Genomic DNA, 18048 nt, shown 5'->3' with positions numbered 1-18048 from the left:
TTGGGATTTTCTTGGGTATAGGGATGTTAAGTGCTTCTTATATTAGTAATTATATCAATTTTTTTTCTAAAATCAATAGTCTGATGACAAAAAATAGAATTGATTATAGTGATAATATTGTGTGTTTTAAATGGAGATAACAGTTTATTTCGCACAAAAACCCAAAAAAACAGTGGAAAAAGTTCAAAAGCAAAAATACTAAATATGTAGGAACTTACTTATTATGTTTTTCCTGGAATTTGCAGCATTCTTATCATATCTAGTGGTAGGCAAAAAAACCAATAGGTAATATAAATAATTTATTATTAGATTAAAATACAAAAAATTATTAGTCCTTCAAGCACGAATCTTCAAGCTATATATACTTATCTCATCTAAAAAATATATCATTATTATAACGTACAAAACTACATATAATTGTTATGACAAACCTTGATATCACGGCCATAGATAAAGAATATATATTACCGAAATCACGGCTACGAAAACACACTTCACAAGTGTTTATGTACACAAATAACTAAATAATAAGTATCTATAAATAATATTGTCCTTATACCTATACTTAAAAATAAAAACTAAACAAATAAACGAACTAATGATACTATAGAATAAAGACAACAACAAACGTGAACTTAAACTCAGACGTGCAGACAACTGTCCATCAACTGTCAAATTTGACTTTGTCGTATGAGTGACGTAAGCATTCTGCCTTCCCCTCGCTTCGCCCACATAGTTACGAGACAACCTACTTAACATCTACTAACCTTGATTTCAACCACTCTCTTGAAGTTGAAATTAATTTCGATACGTCGAAAATTAGTGACGTCGTTTGGTTAGTTCAGTTGAAATCCACAAGGCTCGCAAAGTCACATTTCGACGTCGCCATGTTTTGAATCAAAATCTTAATGAGAATCAGGGCCCAGGAATATTTGCTTCCTAAGAACGTCTACACAAAGATTAATCTGTGTGTCACATTTACTTACGTGGCGTTACCACGTTGTATACTAGCAAAGGTCACGGTTCGTAGACTTACTACGGTTGCCTCTTCCGACTGGGGTGGGGATGCTTGAGTTACGTCACCAGAGTACACAAGAATACAAAACCCATTTATTCGCTATTGAAACTGAATGTAGAGGACAGGTCGATTGCAGTGTTGATTGGTTGAAGGGGAAGAATTACGTTACGAGAGTACAGTTTCGGGCTTAATGTTCATTGGTTCATGGGTCATGCACTATAACAAATCGGGGGCCTCGTTGTGTCGGCTGTTTTAGGCCTGTTGACAACCCCTTAACAAACGCATCCCTGGTTGAAGTCACTGAGAGGTCGTTCCATTCTTTGGAAACACTATGTCCAACATTTATCCAAGTTTCGTCCAAATAAACGCCGGTGTATCCTTGAGAACGAAATTTTTTTATCTCACGCAAATACTGATGCCTCCATTTTAGAATATCGGACCGTTCAATCATGCTTGACTTTACTCCTTGTTTACAAAGTTCATTTCATGGAGTATTCTCCTTATTGTTGTGCGTGACATGTTTGCTTAATCTTTGTCTTTTTTAACCAGTACAAAAACTTTGTTCAATGTCGGCGATAAATTTTTAAAGAAAAAGCTATCCACGATGGCACGTAGCCGCCTATGAACTACTGCATATGATTTAAGTTCCTTTAAGTTTTGTGGGAGTTTAGCTTTCTTAATACATTCCTTCATTAATTTTTACATTAAATTATTCTCGACGTGAAAGAACATTAATTACATTATAAGGACAATTTTCAAGATATGTACCATAAATTAATATGTCATCGATATAGCATTTGATGTTTGGTATAACTGCAAGAATATTTTCTATTACTTTCTGGAACATTCCAGGTACTGAACTTGTTCTGTTTCGCATCTGTGGTTGTTTTGGACTTACTTGTCACAGTGATAATGTATTCATTTTTTGTCTCTGTTCAAACATGCGCACCACTAACTAGAGCGCTTTATATTTTATAAGAAAGAAGATCATAAAATATATAACTGCGCTAAGTTCTTGGGGTCTTCGACCCAAGAGCGAATCAAACATGCTAGGGATTCAAAACTTTGTACAAATTGCCTTTATTCTGGCCATTTTAGCTCCAAATGCAAATATGGAGCATGTAAAAAATGTTAGGTAATGTAACTATAGTTTGTTGCATTAGATAAACAATCCGTTCACACTACCGATACTAATCAGTGGGTGGAATCTGAACCTGAACACCAAGTGTCCCTTGCAGCTCACTCGAATGTAGCTTAATCAATTTTGTCTACAGCTGTCGTTCAAATATTCGATAAAAACGGTAGAATTCATCAATGTAGGGCTCTTCTTGATTGTGGCTCTCAATCACATCTCATAACGAGAGAATTAGCTGATAAGCCAGCGCTATCACGGTCCGAGGTCAACATCTCTAGTGTGGGTACAGGTCATGCAGTCTCAAACATTCGATCTAAGTGCACAGCGAAGATTCAGTCAAGACAGTCTTCGTTTTCTACATCCCTTTAATGTCTCGTAGTCAATAGAATCTGCGATAGAATTCCAGCATATAGTTTCGACATTGGAAACTTAGATATTCCACGTCATTTAAGGCTAGCAGATCCAAATTTTCATGTTGCTTCAAAAATCGACATTCTGATAGGTTTTGATACCTTCTGGAAAATTTTGTGTGTAGGACAATTCAGTCTAGGTCCTTCTGCTCCAGTCATGCAAAAAAGTCATCGAAGGTTCGGTTGGATAGTTTCCGGTCAGTTTAATGAAAGATCAATATTAGGTACTACCATCAGAGATAAAGTACCAAACCTAGAAATAAAAAGAAGAACAGAAGTCACAGATGCAGTTGAAAAAATAGCCATGGCTAAATGGGCGGACGGACATGTTGCCAGAATAACGGATGATAGATGGACCAGAAAGATTCTGGAATGGCGACCAAGGCAAGAGGCGTATCGAGGCAAATTCGAACGCTATGTTTTACCTGGTAAGGATAGTTCAGAATGAATGTTTCTCAAAAGAAATTCGCAATTTGACAAAAAAAGGGGTCTGTAAGCCCAAAAGGGGTCTGTTTCCTGGATGGAGATTCGAAACTCCACAATACTAGAACGTCTCAGCAAGACTACTGAGATCATAAAAAGCATCAAGCAGAAAAAACTGGAGTATTTCGGACACGTAATGAGAGGTCCCAAATATAGGTTGCTACAAAATATCATGCAAGGAAAAATAGCAGGCAAACGCAGTCCAGGACGAAGAAGAACCTCATGGTTAAAGAACTTGCGAGATTGGTATGGTGTTGATACAAGCATGCTATTTAGTGTGGCAATGAATAAAATTAAGATAGCTATGATGGTAACCAACGTTCTGAAAGGACATGGTACATGAAGAAGAAGCCCAAAAGGCAAACCCATTTCGTTGCAACCATTTCTCGATTCAAATCGAATACTTCGTATTGATGGTAGATTAAAAATTTCATCTTATTCTTTTGAGAAGAGACATCCGAGTTTGCTGCCATCTGATAATTACTTTACTGACTTAATTCTTTCACACCTGCACGTTAAACTCTGTCATGCAGGTCCTCTTCTTCTTTTATCTACAAATCTAAATGAATTTTGGCCTATTCATGGCAAAAATGCAGCCAAGCGTATCGTCCATAAATGTATTAGGTGTTGTCGTGCAAGTCCACCTAAAAATAAGTCTCCAATTATGGGTGATTTACCGAAGGATCGTGTTGACCCATCCCCTCCTTTTTATATCATAGGCGTAGATTACGCGGGTTATTTTTTAGTCAAGGACCGAAGGGGCGTGGATGCAAACTTTTAAAGGCATATGTAGCCTTATTCGTGTGTTTCACAACTCGTGCTGTTCATTTAGAACTCGTATCCGATTTAAGTATTCATTCATTTATAGCAGCTTTTAAGCGCTTTGTAAGCAGAAGGGGAAAACCTCTTAAGATGTACTCTGATAATGGAACTAACTTTCAGGGTGCCAATCGTGAAATAAAAGAGTTTTATGATTTTATTAAGACTAATAAGCGTGAGATTCAAGACCACTCAATAATCGAAAGTAATGAATGGCACTTCATACCTCCAAAATTGCCGCACTTCCGTAACCTTTGGGAGGCCGGCGTTAAGTCAATGAAATCGCATTTAAAACGCGTCGTATGCAATGCTCACCTCACGTATGAGGAATTCTCTACAATACTCACGCAAGTAGAATCTGTCCTTAATAGTCGTCCTATATCCGCCCTTTCATCAGACCCCAATGACCTTTGTCCTTTGACTCCGGCTCATTTTCTGATCGGAAGGCCTTTGACAGCCATTCCTGAACCTGATTTGATGTCCATAAACGAAAATAGATTGACCCACTTTCAGCGCCTTCAAAAAATGGTGCAGAACATTTAGTCAAGGTGGTCTAAGGAGTTCATAGGAGAGCTGCAGCAGCGGAAAAAATGGAAACAAGTTGCCAAAGAGATTAATATTGGCACACTAGTTCTTATCAAGGAGAAGAACTTGCCGCTTCTAATTTAGCAGTTGGGACGTGTAGTCGAGCTGCATCCAGGTCCAGACGGAGTTTCCAGGGTGGTGTCCATAAAGACGACGAGAGGGATCATCAAGAGAGCAGTATCTGTCATCTGCCCTCTACCATGCAGTAAATAGTGCTAGACTATTGAACAATTTTGTTAATTTTTAAAATTGTTAAGTTATTGTATTATTTTGAAAAACTTTAGCCTTTCAAGGCTGGCGGCCTGTTCCGTTTCGCATCTGTGGTTTTGGACTTACTTGTCGCAGTGATAATGTATTCATTTTTTGTATAGAGCGCTTTATATTTTTACCCGTTAAGGTGGAAGCCAGCTTTTGGCGCGAACAACTTCACTTCGCCATCAACACCAGACCAAGTCGGTCGATATTTTGTATAGTCGGCTTTTTAATTATTGTAATTTATAAAATACGTAATAAAAATGTATCAACCCTTACAATTTTTCTTCAGAACTACTGCCATATGTTAATCGATTGAGTGTAAATAACCCTAAATGTGTTGATGGTAAGTAAAACTCTTGATTTTTCACTAACTTCTAGCTGCTGATGCTTAAGTCTAAGACTGTAAAATCTTATTTCTAATTTACCGTTTTCTTGAAATCTACATATATTCTAAAATATGTTTTCTCACTCTTTGGAACAACTACTATAGGGCTTGCCCGCAAACTAATTCTAGTTTTAGTTAAAATTCCTGACTCTACTATCTGATTCAACTCTTCCTCTACTTTAGACTTAAGGGCATATCATAATATGATCTATGAAAAATAGGACGAACATTATCTTTTAGCTTAAATTCAACTTTAATATTTCTTATACACGAGTTGGGGTCATCTTTAAATACATTGGAATACTGTCACTTCAACTCTGATTATAAGGTGAGTTTTATGCTGATTATAACTACATTCATCTACTGACTTATTCTGATCTATACCCATTAAACTTAAATTATACTTACTTACATGATTTTCACTACTTGATACACTATAATCAAGTGTTACTTTATTAAACAAGACTGTCTTCCAAGAAGGATTGAAAACATTTAGCCAATTCATTCCTATCAAAGGCAAAACCTATTTGAGCTTTCAATAACTAATAATGGTAACAAGGTTAACTAGCTTTTATAAGACATTCACATAAATTTGACCTATAACTGAAATTTTATTGCCAGTAACTGCCCTTAACTTGTAATGTTTATCTTGCCCTTGGCAAAACATTTCTAAAAATCCGTTATATGCATGGCTGACTTACATGCACCACTATAAATTTCCATAACTAAAGGCACACCTTCAACTTGAACATTCACTTTCCAGGGTTTTTCAATACACGCTGTAAGGGCAGCAATATGACCTAATTGCAAGAATTCACTGCTCTCTTCCTCTTCTGTCACTTCTAGCTGGTTAACTTTTTTTTGTTATACAGACTCTCCTGGTATGTCTCACTTTTTGACAGAATAAACATTCCCAATTAACTGCTGGGCATGTTTCTGGTAGATGACGTCTTCCACATCGGAAGCATGGTTTTAACACTGACCGGTTTCTGGACTCTGACTGACTACAATATTACTTATTAGACATTTGTAGTTTGCCTACTGATATTGCTGCCTCCCCCAACCCCCCTACCACCCCGTGAACAAGCTTGCTTTGTCATTCAGCCGCTTCTTGATTCAGGCTTTCTTCAAATGTTATGGTCTTAGCTTCACTAAGTAACTTAGTCTGAATACTAGTATTGCTAATACCGCAAACTAGCCTATCCCGTAGGGCTTGATCGAGGAAACCCTCAAATTTACAAGACTTTGATAATTTTATTCATCATACGCTACAATACTTTGCTTTGAATGAACTATTTCATTCTCGCTTTATAACTTTTTTATCCAACTTAATGGAAGTACATTACATTAAACCCCAGAATGAACCTTAACCTTAATTAGACTATTATCAATACATAGATTTTCTGTCCAACTTTTATTTAAATCTGAATAATCTATTCATAAATGATAAATACAGTCAGATTATCAATAACATCTTCTTCAACATTTACATGGTGGCTAAACTGATTGCTACTCATATTTCTATTATAATAACTGTTAAAATATTTACCTTTATGCTGATTTACCTTATTATAGCTATAATTATCTTGTTTACCGTTTTACTAGTTTTGCATCCAACTGCGAAATGTCCCACCTGTCCACACTTTGCACAATTTGTTTCCAAATGCAAACCATTGTAAGTCCTTTGCTTAGATCTTAATAGCTTCCGTTGTCTTACATGTGTCTTCTGCAGTTTTCAGATTTAAATTACTTATTCCCAGTAGATTTTCTTGTCAATTATGATCTTGGACTCCAAAAATTATCCTCTCTTTTTTTGCGTTTCAAAATTGCATAGTTTATCCAATATTTTTAAGTCTTTTTTACAATAATTATCAAAAGCGGTTATTACTTCTTTCTATTTTCTTGTTCTTCTGTGAGATTCAATGTATTAAATACTTCTATGGTTTGATTTACCACTTAAATCGGCTACTTTTAGGTAAATATCAAAATGCTGTTTAAACTTTACATAGTTTTTCTGTAGGTTCCAATCGAAGGTTAGGTTAGATGGCGGTTTAGATCCACTTGAATCCATTTTGAGACTGTACTAGAGTATTAACGCATCAGTACTATACGATGATTATACCAATGTCTATTCTTATTAATTTACACCTGACACCATGTTTCAGGTTGTCTTTATATTAATTTAAAGTAATACAAGATTAACGTGTGAACACGTTTATAAAAAGTGTAACCTCTTTTGCCCGCCCAGCTGTCATCTGTCTCCATGATCATATAAAATGAGACATGACACTGTGAAGCATCATATATGTAACATGTATTCAATTCAACGGTAAAGTGAATAAAGTGGAGGCAAAAAATAAATGGCAACTAAAATCACTCTTACAAGAGTTAACCAAGAAATATATACAAAACCAAAATAAATAAAGAGGGAATAAGTGACAGACAGGAACAAAATACGAATATATTCTAAAATAAAGAACACTACAATCTTTCAATGACACGTGAATTCAAGAAATTTTAATCAGATTCATATTATCCTAGATATATTATAGTAAATAAATGTTACACAGATGTTACTTCAAAACTAAGAATGGCTTTTCATATGATAGTTTAAACTAGACTTCTGAGAGTATTTTTTAAAGCAAACGGTGCAAGTAAATGGTTTTTCTCCAGTATGAGTCCGGACATGATCTCGTAGATGAGCCTTTTTTGAGAATTGTCTATAGCAATCATGACACTTAAATGCTTTCTCTCCAGTATGCGTAACCATGTGAATATTTAAATCTTTTTCTTCACCAAATCTCTCTGTGCATATTTTACACTTTAGACGATCTTCCTTGCCATGGTAGTTTAGGTGTACTGTTAAATTCGACTTTTGGGAAAATCTTCGTGGACAAAGTGGGCACTGATACGGTTTTTCTCCAGAATGACTTCTCATATGTATTATGAGACCAGGTTTTAGGGCAAATCTTTTTGGACAGTATTCGCAGTTAAAAGGTTTTTCGCCAGTATGACTTACCAAGTGTTGTTTTAAGTGAGAAGGTAAGATAAAACACTTAGAGCAAATCTCACACTTGTAAGGTTTTTCTCCAGAGTGAAACAGCATATGACGATTGACAACAGATTTTCGAGCAAATCGTTTTGGACACAACTCGCATTTGAATGGTTTTTCCTGTGTATGGTTGCTCATATGTAGACTCAAGCTTGATTTCTGAGTAAATCCTTTCAGACAGATATCACACTTAAATGGTCTCTCAGTCTTATGGATATACATATGATTTCCTAGACTAGACCTGTGAGTAAAAGATTTTGAACATATTGGACAGGCAAAAGGTTTTTCACCAGAATGAATTCTGGAATGTTCCTTTAAATGAGATTTAGTAGTGAATTGTCTTGGACAATCGGCACACTTAAAAGGTTTGTTCGCTAAATGTGATTTCATGTGTCGATCTAAAAGGATATCTTGACTAAAAGCTTTAGAACAAATAGGACATATAAATGGTCGTTCGTCTGAATGTGTTCCCATGTGAAGAATCATGCTTTTCTTTTGAGAAAATCGTCGTGAACAAACTTCACAACTAAATGGTTTTTCGCCAGAATGACTTCTTTGGTGTGTTGCTAAAGCATATTTTTGAATAAACCTCTTTGGACAAAGCTCACATTTAAAGGGTTTTATGCCTGTATGTATCTTCATATGCTGTCCGAGGTAAGATCTGGTCATAAACTTCTTTGAACAAATTGAACAATTATATGGCTTCTCTCCAGTATGAATTCTCATATGAATTATTAATTGGGATTTATTTAAGCATTCTTTTGAACAAACATCACATTTAAAAGGTTTTTCCTGTGTATGACACTGTATGTGATATCTTAAATGAGATGAAGTCACAAAATTTCTAGCACACACAGTACAAGAATATGGCTTTTCTCCAGTGTGAATTCTTATATGCTGTTTTAGATAAGATCTTTTAATATACTGTTTACAACAAATACTACATTGCCATTTTCCATCCACTTTCTTTAAATCATTTATTTCAATTGCATTAGAAGTTTCTTTGCCTGTCTTAGGTTCATTGTAATCCATAAAATGTTTGTATTCAAGCCCATCCCAAATATCAAGTTGTTCTGTGGAGGTCTTTATTTTTTTTAGGTATTTTACTTGATCTTTTGTATAGCGTCGTTTAATGAAGTAAATTTTTATATGGTTCAAATATTCATTATGTTTTATGTAACATTTGCCACACATGTGACAGGCAATACAAGAAGATCCAAAGTGAGATTTGATATGCTTATTTCTTAATAATATCGACGTGAATCCTAAAACAGAAAAATATATTTTAAATAAACTTGTATTTAAGATCTAAGTAATAAAAAAGTTGAGATTTAACAAGAAGAAACATATTCAGACTTGACAGAAATTAAACAAGTTTGTTATTGAGTTTTTTTCTGAGACACTGTCGGTATCTCCTGTTCAAAAATAACATATCTCAAATGCATTATAAAGTATATTTTACGAATTTGCGGCTATTTTGGATTAGGGATTAAACCTTCGAGTTAAACGGTCCGCTGTACTGAGAAAGCTAATAGCAAATTCTCTCAATGTTTGAAGCACTGTAGAAGACAAGCAAAAATACGATTTTAACTGATAATGTATTTTACATTCATTTAGAGAAATATACAATTATTAGTCCAAAAATATAAACTTTCTTTCTTTCTTTCTTTCTCCCCTTCCTTTTACCCTAACAGGGTGTCGGATTTGGGCTAGCTATTTTAATTTCCATTTACCCACCTCTTCCAAATACAAACAAAAAATACAAACAAAAATCCAAATTCTATTGTTTCTAAATTGTAGTAAAGTATTTACTAATAAAATAATAACAATAACACTCAAAATTTTCTTAATGAGAAAATGAAAACATATTAGCTTACAATGTAATCAAGAATTAGATACGCATATTCACTGTCGACGGTATCTTCCTTTGAATTGTAAATAATGACTGGGTTAATTGCTTTGATGCGATTTTCACGCATCCAACATTCTCCAATTAACTTTTCACATTTCCTTATACTTTTTTCCCAAATTGCAGCAGTAGTAATATTTAATGTTTCTTACCATGTTTCCAAAGCTACTGCGTTACTGTAGCCGCTACGTATTGATAACGATAGTTATCGTAGTAAGTTTTGTAGATTCCCCAAATATGTTGAATGGGATTGAATTCACGGGGGCAGTCTTAGCGCATTATGTCCAAAACTATGTATAATCTTATCTACTATAAATATTTTTGGTTGTTCATCCCTTTTGGCTAATTGTAGTAATTCCGGATTGAAAGAATTCTGAAGAAATGAAATATTTTCATTCTTTAACCTTTTTTTTTTTTTTAATTTTATAAAATAAAATTTCCGAATAGTATCGGGCATTACGCAAAACTATAACAGATGGTTCATGTAAACTTGGAAGCAGTTTTTCGTTCAACCAGTTCATAAACATCTCCAACCATTTCATAAACATCTCTGTATTCATATTATCGTGAGCGGGAAAACACAAGATCCGCTCTATCAATAAAACCATGTTTTCCACCCGTATGCAATATAATAGGTTATTATTTAATATTATAATTTCTTAAAAACTTGATTCTTTTGTAAACGACACTAACTCTGTCATACAAACACTTAAACCCAAACTCTCCAGAGACTTTCCCTGGAAATGAAAATGTATTTATGTCTTTTAATTTTTTTAAAACTGTCTCTATAGAAACAGGTTCGTTCTTTTAACGAATTTTATATATAATGTCTTAAATTTCAAAGTTACAACCCTCAGGAAGATCTTTAGTCTTAGGGTTGTTAGGATGTGGTCTTAGGTTTATATTATTGTGCGACCTCTACCTACTTCACTATTTACAGTTTGTCTGTTTTTCAAAATTGACTTGATTTTGTCTTATTAGTACACAATGCATACACACACGTTTATGTACGAGTTAAACTAGTCTCAAAGGGCCTCCATTGCCTTTTTCAGCAGTACAATAAGCATGCAAATTAAATATTGCTTGATTTATATCTTAGGCTCGATGCACACATGCGTCTTTGCAAGTAGCGTGCACGCCGCGGGTAAGCTGCGAGCGATCGCTGGCGTTTCAGCAGTATATGAGTTGTAATTAGGAGTAACTCGGGCAGCTTGGCAGTCTGTGCTAGGCAATCAGCGAGGTACACATTGACCGCGTGATAGATTTCAACGTGGATACAGAACTGTTTATTGCTGTTAAAAACCAGCCTGTCATTATGGGAGGCCTAACTAGGAGATGCACCCTCATACTTCTTTTTTTTTTATATATATATATATATATTGTTATGATGTGTTTTTTTTTGTTTGAATGATGAGCAATGAGTATTTTTAATAATATAGGGTTTTTATCGCGGTTCTCAAAGAATTAGTTTGTAAGTACTTTTTTAAATTATCTTTATTGTAACTATTATGAAACACACATATATATATCTAACCTAGCCAATGTAAATTTAAAATAAACTATCTTTAAATTGATATTCTTACAAAACTAATTAAATTCTATAGACAATCTAAAATTTAAACAAACTATCTTCAAAATTGAAATTGTTATGACACTAACTAAATTATATTAACAAAATTTTGTACCTTTCTTTCACTGAATGCCTAAATGAACTGTTTTCCACTATATATATTCTAATCACCACTGAAAGTCTTCGTACTTCGGTTATCCTTGTTTTTGTGAAATTTCTTTTTCCAATTATCAGCTTCTACCAATTTAAGATATAGTTTTCTTCACCAGCATGTATACACCACCAACCAAACCAGCAAACAGCATTTATATTTATTCTTCTTTTCAATATACCAATATCCAATTATTATAAGTTGATTTATACTAATCTCCAACCATAATATAATTTAATTTCTTCCAATATACCTTTTTTTATCTTCAATAATTATTTGTGTATAATTATAAATGTGCATTAAATTATATGCATAATTTTTAATCTTCATTTAACTCACTATATTAAACATTTTGACTATTTGTACTTGATTCACTGACTCCAACTAACTTTCATAATAAACTGCTTGACTTCTGACTAAAAACTTCCAAAACTGCTGAACAATTGACTTCACTAAGTAAATGTATCTATCTTCTAACTAACTTTCATGATAAAACTGCTAAAAACTGCCATCTTGAATCCAAATCACGGGTATTTATATGTTTTTGGATTTTCTAGAACTATCTCGTAAGATATCATGTTCCAATTTGTTCCATTAACTACTTGTCTGAATTTTCTGGAACAAACCATTTCGCAAACATGGCCATCTCCGGAGATCCAGAGAATTCCATTCTTTTCTATTAATAATTTTGTTTTACATTTAGGCTTTTCAGATCAGAATATATAATTAAATTAGTAACTAACACTCTAATTTAATAAAATACACAATTCAAACAATATATTATTATAATAACCCCACTTATATTCGTATTATGATTCTTAATTTGACACTTGGAGTATGTATAGTTGGTTGCCTAGGCACATGGCTCACTTAAATCTATTATTTTACAATTTATTATATTTTTCTATTATATTTTTACAATTATTATATGCTAATTTCTTAAAATGCCCTCACATAAATATATTTTTATAAAATTCTCTAGTATATAACTTATTTAAAACAACCAAATATCTAATATTATGTAGTATATAACTTATAAATTATTTTCTATAAACCCCAATCGTTACAATACCCCAAAAATAATATTTAAAATAAATAATTTACATATTATTTTTTTAAATATTAATTTTCTCATACCTTATTAAATTTAATAAATCAAATTTTTTTTTTATTTATTTAAAATGTGTTAAATACATCCCTGTTCGCTGTCTATGTCAAAACAGAGAACAACGGATCACAGTTCGGCTATTCTATGGTCAAACTGTCATGTCAAATGGAGAATGGATTTTATCAGAGAATAAAATATAACCTTAATTAAAAATATAATAGATATTGTGTTCTGTTTATTTATAGACAAAATCTAGGAATTATTTCCATTCAACATAACTTCATCAATATAAATTGGTAAGTTTTTCCACTTTATTATATTAGAAAGACATTTTTATAGCAATTATAGTATCTAACCCCAAATTATGATTTTTAGGGTACCAAACAATTTCCATATGTACAAAATTCAACAAGTATGATGTCAAATTTATTCACAACAAAGAAATCTACCATCTATCTATGAAATGGATCTATCAGTAAGTTATTAGTGTTATTATATTTGTGTTAAAGGTATAGAAATCATTATTCAATCTCTTCATGATATTGAAAAATGTCGTTGATATGAAATATGCCTCTTAGTCTGTTCTCTGCATCTATTAACACATAACTATTTAGTCCATTCTGATTTTCAATTCTATATGGACCTTCAAACATTGGTTGTAATTTCTTACAACGATTTTCTTTAACATTACTTTTTCTAAGTGAACGAATTAACACTAGGTCTCCTTTTTGAAATGTGATTGGTTTTTTTATATTTCGATTTTGTCTTCTGATATATTTTTCAGCTTTCCTCCTAATTCGGTTATTCACTTTCTGCATTACTTGTTCTAACATATCCTGATTATATTCACTAATCCACTTTCTGTTTCCTATATGGCCAAACATTAAATATTCTGGTACTTCCTCTGTATTCAAATTATGTGTATTATTTAAAAAATATTCTACTTGTGGTATATGTTGCTGCCAAGTTTCATGTTGGTTTTGGCACAGTATCCTTAAATATTTTATAACTTCTTTAATATATCTTTCTGCAGGATTTGCCTGAGGATGTCTGATACTTGTAAAATGAATGTTGATTCCCTTTTTCTCACAAAATGCCCGAAATTTTTGGTTGTTAAAATATGTAGCATTATCTATTATGCAATTTCTAAATGGTCCTATTTCTTCGAAAAATTGATTAATATATAATTTTAATGTTTTAACATTTGTTCTGGAGCAGGGATATAGTTTAATAAATTTTGTATATAAATCAACTATCACTAGTATATGCTTTTTTCCTGTTGGACTGAGAACTAAATTTGAAATAAAATCCATGGAAACTGTATTTAACTTTTCATATACAACATTAGATTTATATGTGTTCTGGTTTTTGAAATTCTTTTCTTTGTTTAGTTGACATATTGGGCATTGGGTAGTAATTTCTTTTGCTATACTTATGTCATTCTTTGCAAAATAATTGTCCCTAAATAGCATCCATAGCTTTCTTGAACCAATATGCATATAATTGTTAGGTAAATTTTTCAATATTTTCTTTGCTAAAGTTCTAGTTATTACATATACTTCTATGCCATTTATTATTTTATAATATACCCCATCTTTCCTAAGGACTTTTTGTTTTTCACTCAAATTGATCTGATCTCTTATAATTTCTTCTTTAGAATATAATCCAGTACTTTCTACTAATTGATTTAATCCAATTTTTATTGTTCGCTGCCCTTTTTGTGATGTATTTTCTAACCTTGATAAAGCATCTGCCACTATATTGGATTTTCCAGAAATGTATTTGATTTCAAAGCAGTATTCACTAAGTATTAGACTCCACCGATGTATTCTACTGTTTCCATATTTGTTATTTAATATAGACGTTAAAGCTTGGTGATCTGTTTCTATTGTAAATTCATTACCCAACAAATAAAATCTTAATTTTGTGACACAGTGTATTATACTTGCTAGTTCTAATTCTGAAACTGAGTAACCCTTTTCATGTGGCTTTGTAATTCTTGAAATGAATTGTATTGGGTATTCGACCCCATCATGTATTTGTAATAATACCCCTGATAATCTCTCTATTGATGCATCTGTTCTTAATATGAATGGCTGTGTGTAGTCAGGATAGTATATTTTCAAATTTGACAGAAAAATGTTTTTAATTTCTTGGAATGCTAGTTCTCTTCTCTGATCCCATCTCCATTTTACACCTTTTCTCAGTAGTTCAAGTAATGGAATTTCTTTTATACTTAGATCTGGTATCATCCTTTTATAATAATTAATTATTCCAATAAATCCTCTTAAAGTTCTTAAATTGTGTGGTGTTTTATATTCCTGAATGACTTGTGTCCGTTCTGGATCCATTTCGATTCCCTTAGTATTAAGTTTATAACCCAAATATATTACTTCTTTTTGAAAAAATGTACATTTTTCTTGATTTATTTTTAGTCCAACTTTGTCTAATCTATTTATTATAGTTTTTAGGTGTTTCTCATGATCTTCAGCCGTTTTAGAAAAAATTAATATATCATCAATGTAGTGAATTACAAAATGTTCATATTGATCCAAAATATCATGAAGACATCTACATAGAGCACTGCAAGATGATTGAAGTCCAAATGGTACTACTTTGAATTGATATACTACTCCATCTATCTGAAATCCTGTATACTGTCTACTTTTTCTTTCTAGAGGTATTAACCAGAAACTATGCTGTAAATCGATTTTAGTGAAAAATGACATTCCTGTAATTCTTCCTAATATTCCATCTATACTCATTGGTGCTTCAAATTGCTTTTCAGTAATCTTGTTAATATTCCTTGCATCCAAACATAACCTGATTTCACCTGATCTTTTTCGTACTACTACTATGGGGTTAATAAAACGTGTGTCTGCCTTCTCAATGATCCCATCTTCTAACATATTATTAATTGTTTTGTTTACTTCTTCTCTGTATTTATATGGTATTGGGTATGATTTTGTTTTAAAAATCTTTTTCCTCCTTAACTCTTATACTATGGATATAATTTTGTGCAATTCTATTTTCTTTATTGACAAGTCCCTTGTGTTGCTGCAATATGGAAATGACTATTGATTTATATTCTTCAGGGCAATTTAAAACTTTTATCACATCTTCTTCTTTACAAATAAAATTATTCTTCATTATGTACTCATTATTCCTTGCTTCCAATTTTACGCACTCCGCCTCGTAGGCATCCATCTGCTTAAAATTTCCATTCCTTAAATATTCACTATAATAATTATTCTTTACATTCTTCTGGGACATTTCCCTATCATCAAAATACATTTCTTCTTCATAAACATCATTATTTTCTTTTAATAATATCCTATCAACTCTTATTCCTTCTTCCACCTCATCTTTCTGCATAAATTTAATTATTTGCCCTTCCAAAGTTACCATTCTTTCTTCAAAATCTATCTTTACTTTCTTCTTTTCCAATTCATTATTTCCCATTAATATATCAACACATAAATCCTTGACAATAAATCCTTGCATATTAATTTCTTTATTAAGAATATTAATTTTAAAATTGGCTAGTTTATCAATTTCACCCAACTTCTTATTATTTGCACCAATAATTTTAATTTTTGGAATCTTTATTATATCTGATAGTTTTAATGTATTAAAAATAAAATTCTCCGAGACTAAAGTACTTTCTGAACCAGTATCTATCATAATCTTAATCATTTTATTTTTGGCCAAAGCATTTATATAAATTAAATTAATAGATTCAATAATTTTCTCTTCATCTAAAGAAATAAATTCAGAAGGTTTTTCATAATAGCAATGGCCTAACTTGTAATTCAGAAAGTTTACTGCACAAAATTTTGATTATTAGAATTGTCAGATTGTATCTGACCACTTGGATCTGATGTCCTATGTCTTTCCCTACTATGACTTCTACTCACATTCTCCTGCCTTGTACTACTTCGTTCCCTGCCTTCGCAGCTTCTATTCCTTCGAACACAATTTACCTGTCTGTTATAGTTAGGTCGTTCTGTATTTCTTCTATTGTTAAAATCTTGTCTATTATTATTAGTACTGTTATTAAAATGTTGTCTATTATAATTAGTATTATTATTAAAATTTTGTCTATTATAACTAGTATTATTATTAAAGTTCTGTCTATTTGGATTAGTGTTAGTATTATTAAAATTTTGTAAATTATCACCATACCTAGTATTATTGTTATATGATTGTCTATATTGTTGATTATCATTTTTATTATATTGAAAAGTATTGTTGCTTTTTCTGTTGTTATTATTACTTGTCATATTGCCTCTTTGTATTCTTTGAATAAAATTAATAAAACTATCTATTGTTTGAATATTTTGTACAGTTACGGTTTGCACAACATCAGCATCAAAATGTCTAGATACATTTAAGACTGTTTCATCCTCTCTAAGTGGTGGTTCTAAATATTTTGCAACTGTTATCAATTTCAATGCATAATCTACCATATTTGATTTTAAATTTTGATTATACTTTCCAAAATATAGAATTTCTCTAAACTTGGCTTGCTCTAATTCACCCCAATAATAATTTAAAAATTTATTTTCAAATGTTTGAAAATTATCTAAATCATTCTCAATACTAGCAAACCAAGTTGCTGCATTGTCATTTAATGTCATTCTAATATAATCTTTAATATCATTAATATTATTCACAAATCTTAATTTATGTTTTAAACTATTTATGTATACTCTAGGATGCAAATTTTTTATATTACCAGAGAATTTAATCCCAGTCTCATTTGTTAAATTTAAGTAAGGTCTCCCTATGTCTCTCATTTGTGAAATATCATCTATTCTCTGTTCCACATTTCTTATTTGATTACAATTTATTTGGATATTTTGTTGTATATCGTCTAATTTTTCTTCTGTGTTTCTCCTGTCTTCGTTAATTTTTACTTCTAAGTTACATTTCTGTAACTCTATTTTCTGTTCTATATCTATCTTATTATCTTGAATAATCCTCTTTACTTCTGTCCTCTCATTGTCTATCCTTTTCTTGTAGTCATTCCGTATACTTTTTATTTCATTTGCTACTTTTTTCTCTGCAGCTTCAAGTTTTTTATCCATTTGTTTTACAATTTTATTATTATTATCTTCTATTTTCTTTTCTAATTTTCTATAATTCTCTTCCAATTTCTGTTCCAT

General features: G+C 31.9%; 2 protein-coding genes across 2 annotated transcripts in view; one reads left to right on the top strand and one right to left on the bottom strand.

The window, feature by feature from the left end:
• The first annotated feature begins 3958 nt into the window (after positions 1-3958).
• On the top strand, positions 3959-4408 carry LOC140433831 (uncharacterized). The gene has a single exon (XM_072521806.1). The coding sequence runs from the start codon at positions 3959-3961 to the stop codon at positions 4406-4408; it is 450 nt and encodes a 149-aa protein (XP_072377907.1).
• A 3123-nt stretch (positions 4409-7531) lies between these two features.
• LOC140434749 (uncharacterized) overlaps positions 7532-18048 on the bottom strand; it is a 43780-nt gene continuing 33263 nt past the window's right edge. The window contains exon 2 of the mRNA XM_072523245.1: positions 7532-9407. Coding sequence (XP_072379346.1) covers positions 7675-9407 — 1733 coding nt within the window. The 3' untranslated portion in view covers positions 7532-7674. The remainder of the gene's footprint in view (positions 9408-18048) is intronic.

This window comes from Diabrotica undecimpunctata, chromosome 2, assembly GCF_040954645.1.
Source record: "Diabrotica undecimpunctata isolate CICGRU chromosome 2, icDiaUnde3, whole genome shotgun sequence".
In the NCBI taxonomy this organism is placed as follows: domain Eukaryota; kingdom Metazoa; phylum Arthropoda; class Insecta; order Coleoptera; family Chrysomelidae; genus Diabrotica; species Diabrotica undecimpunctata.
The sequence above is the reverse complement of the archived record's forward strand: the minus strand, read 5'-3'. Positions and strand labels throughout refer to the sequence as shown.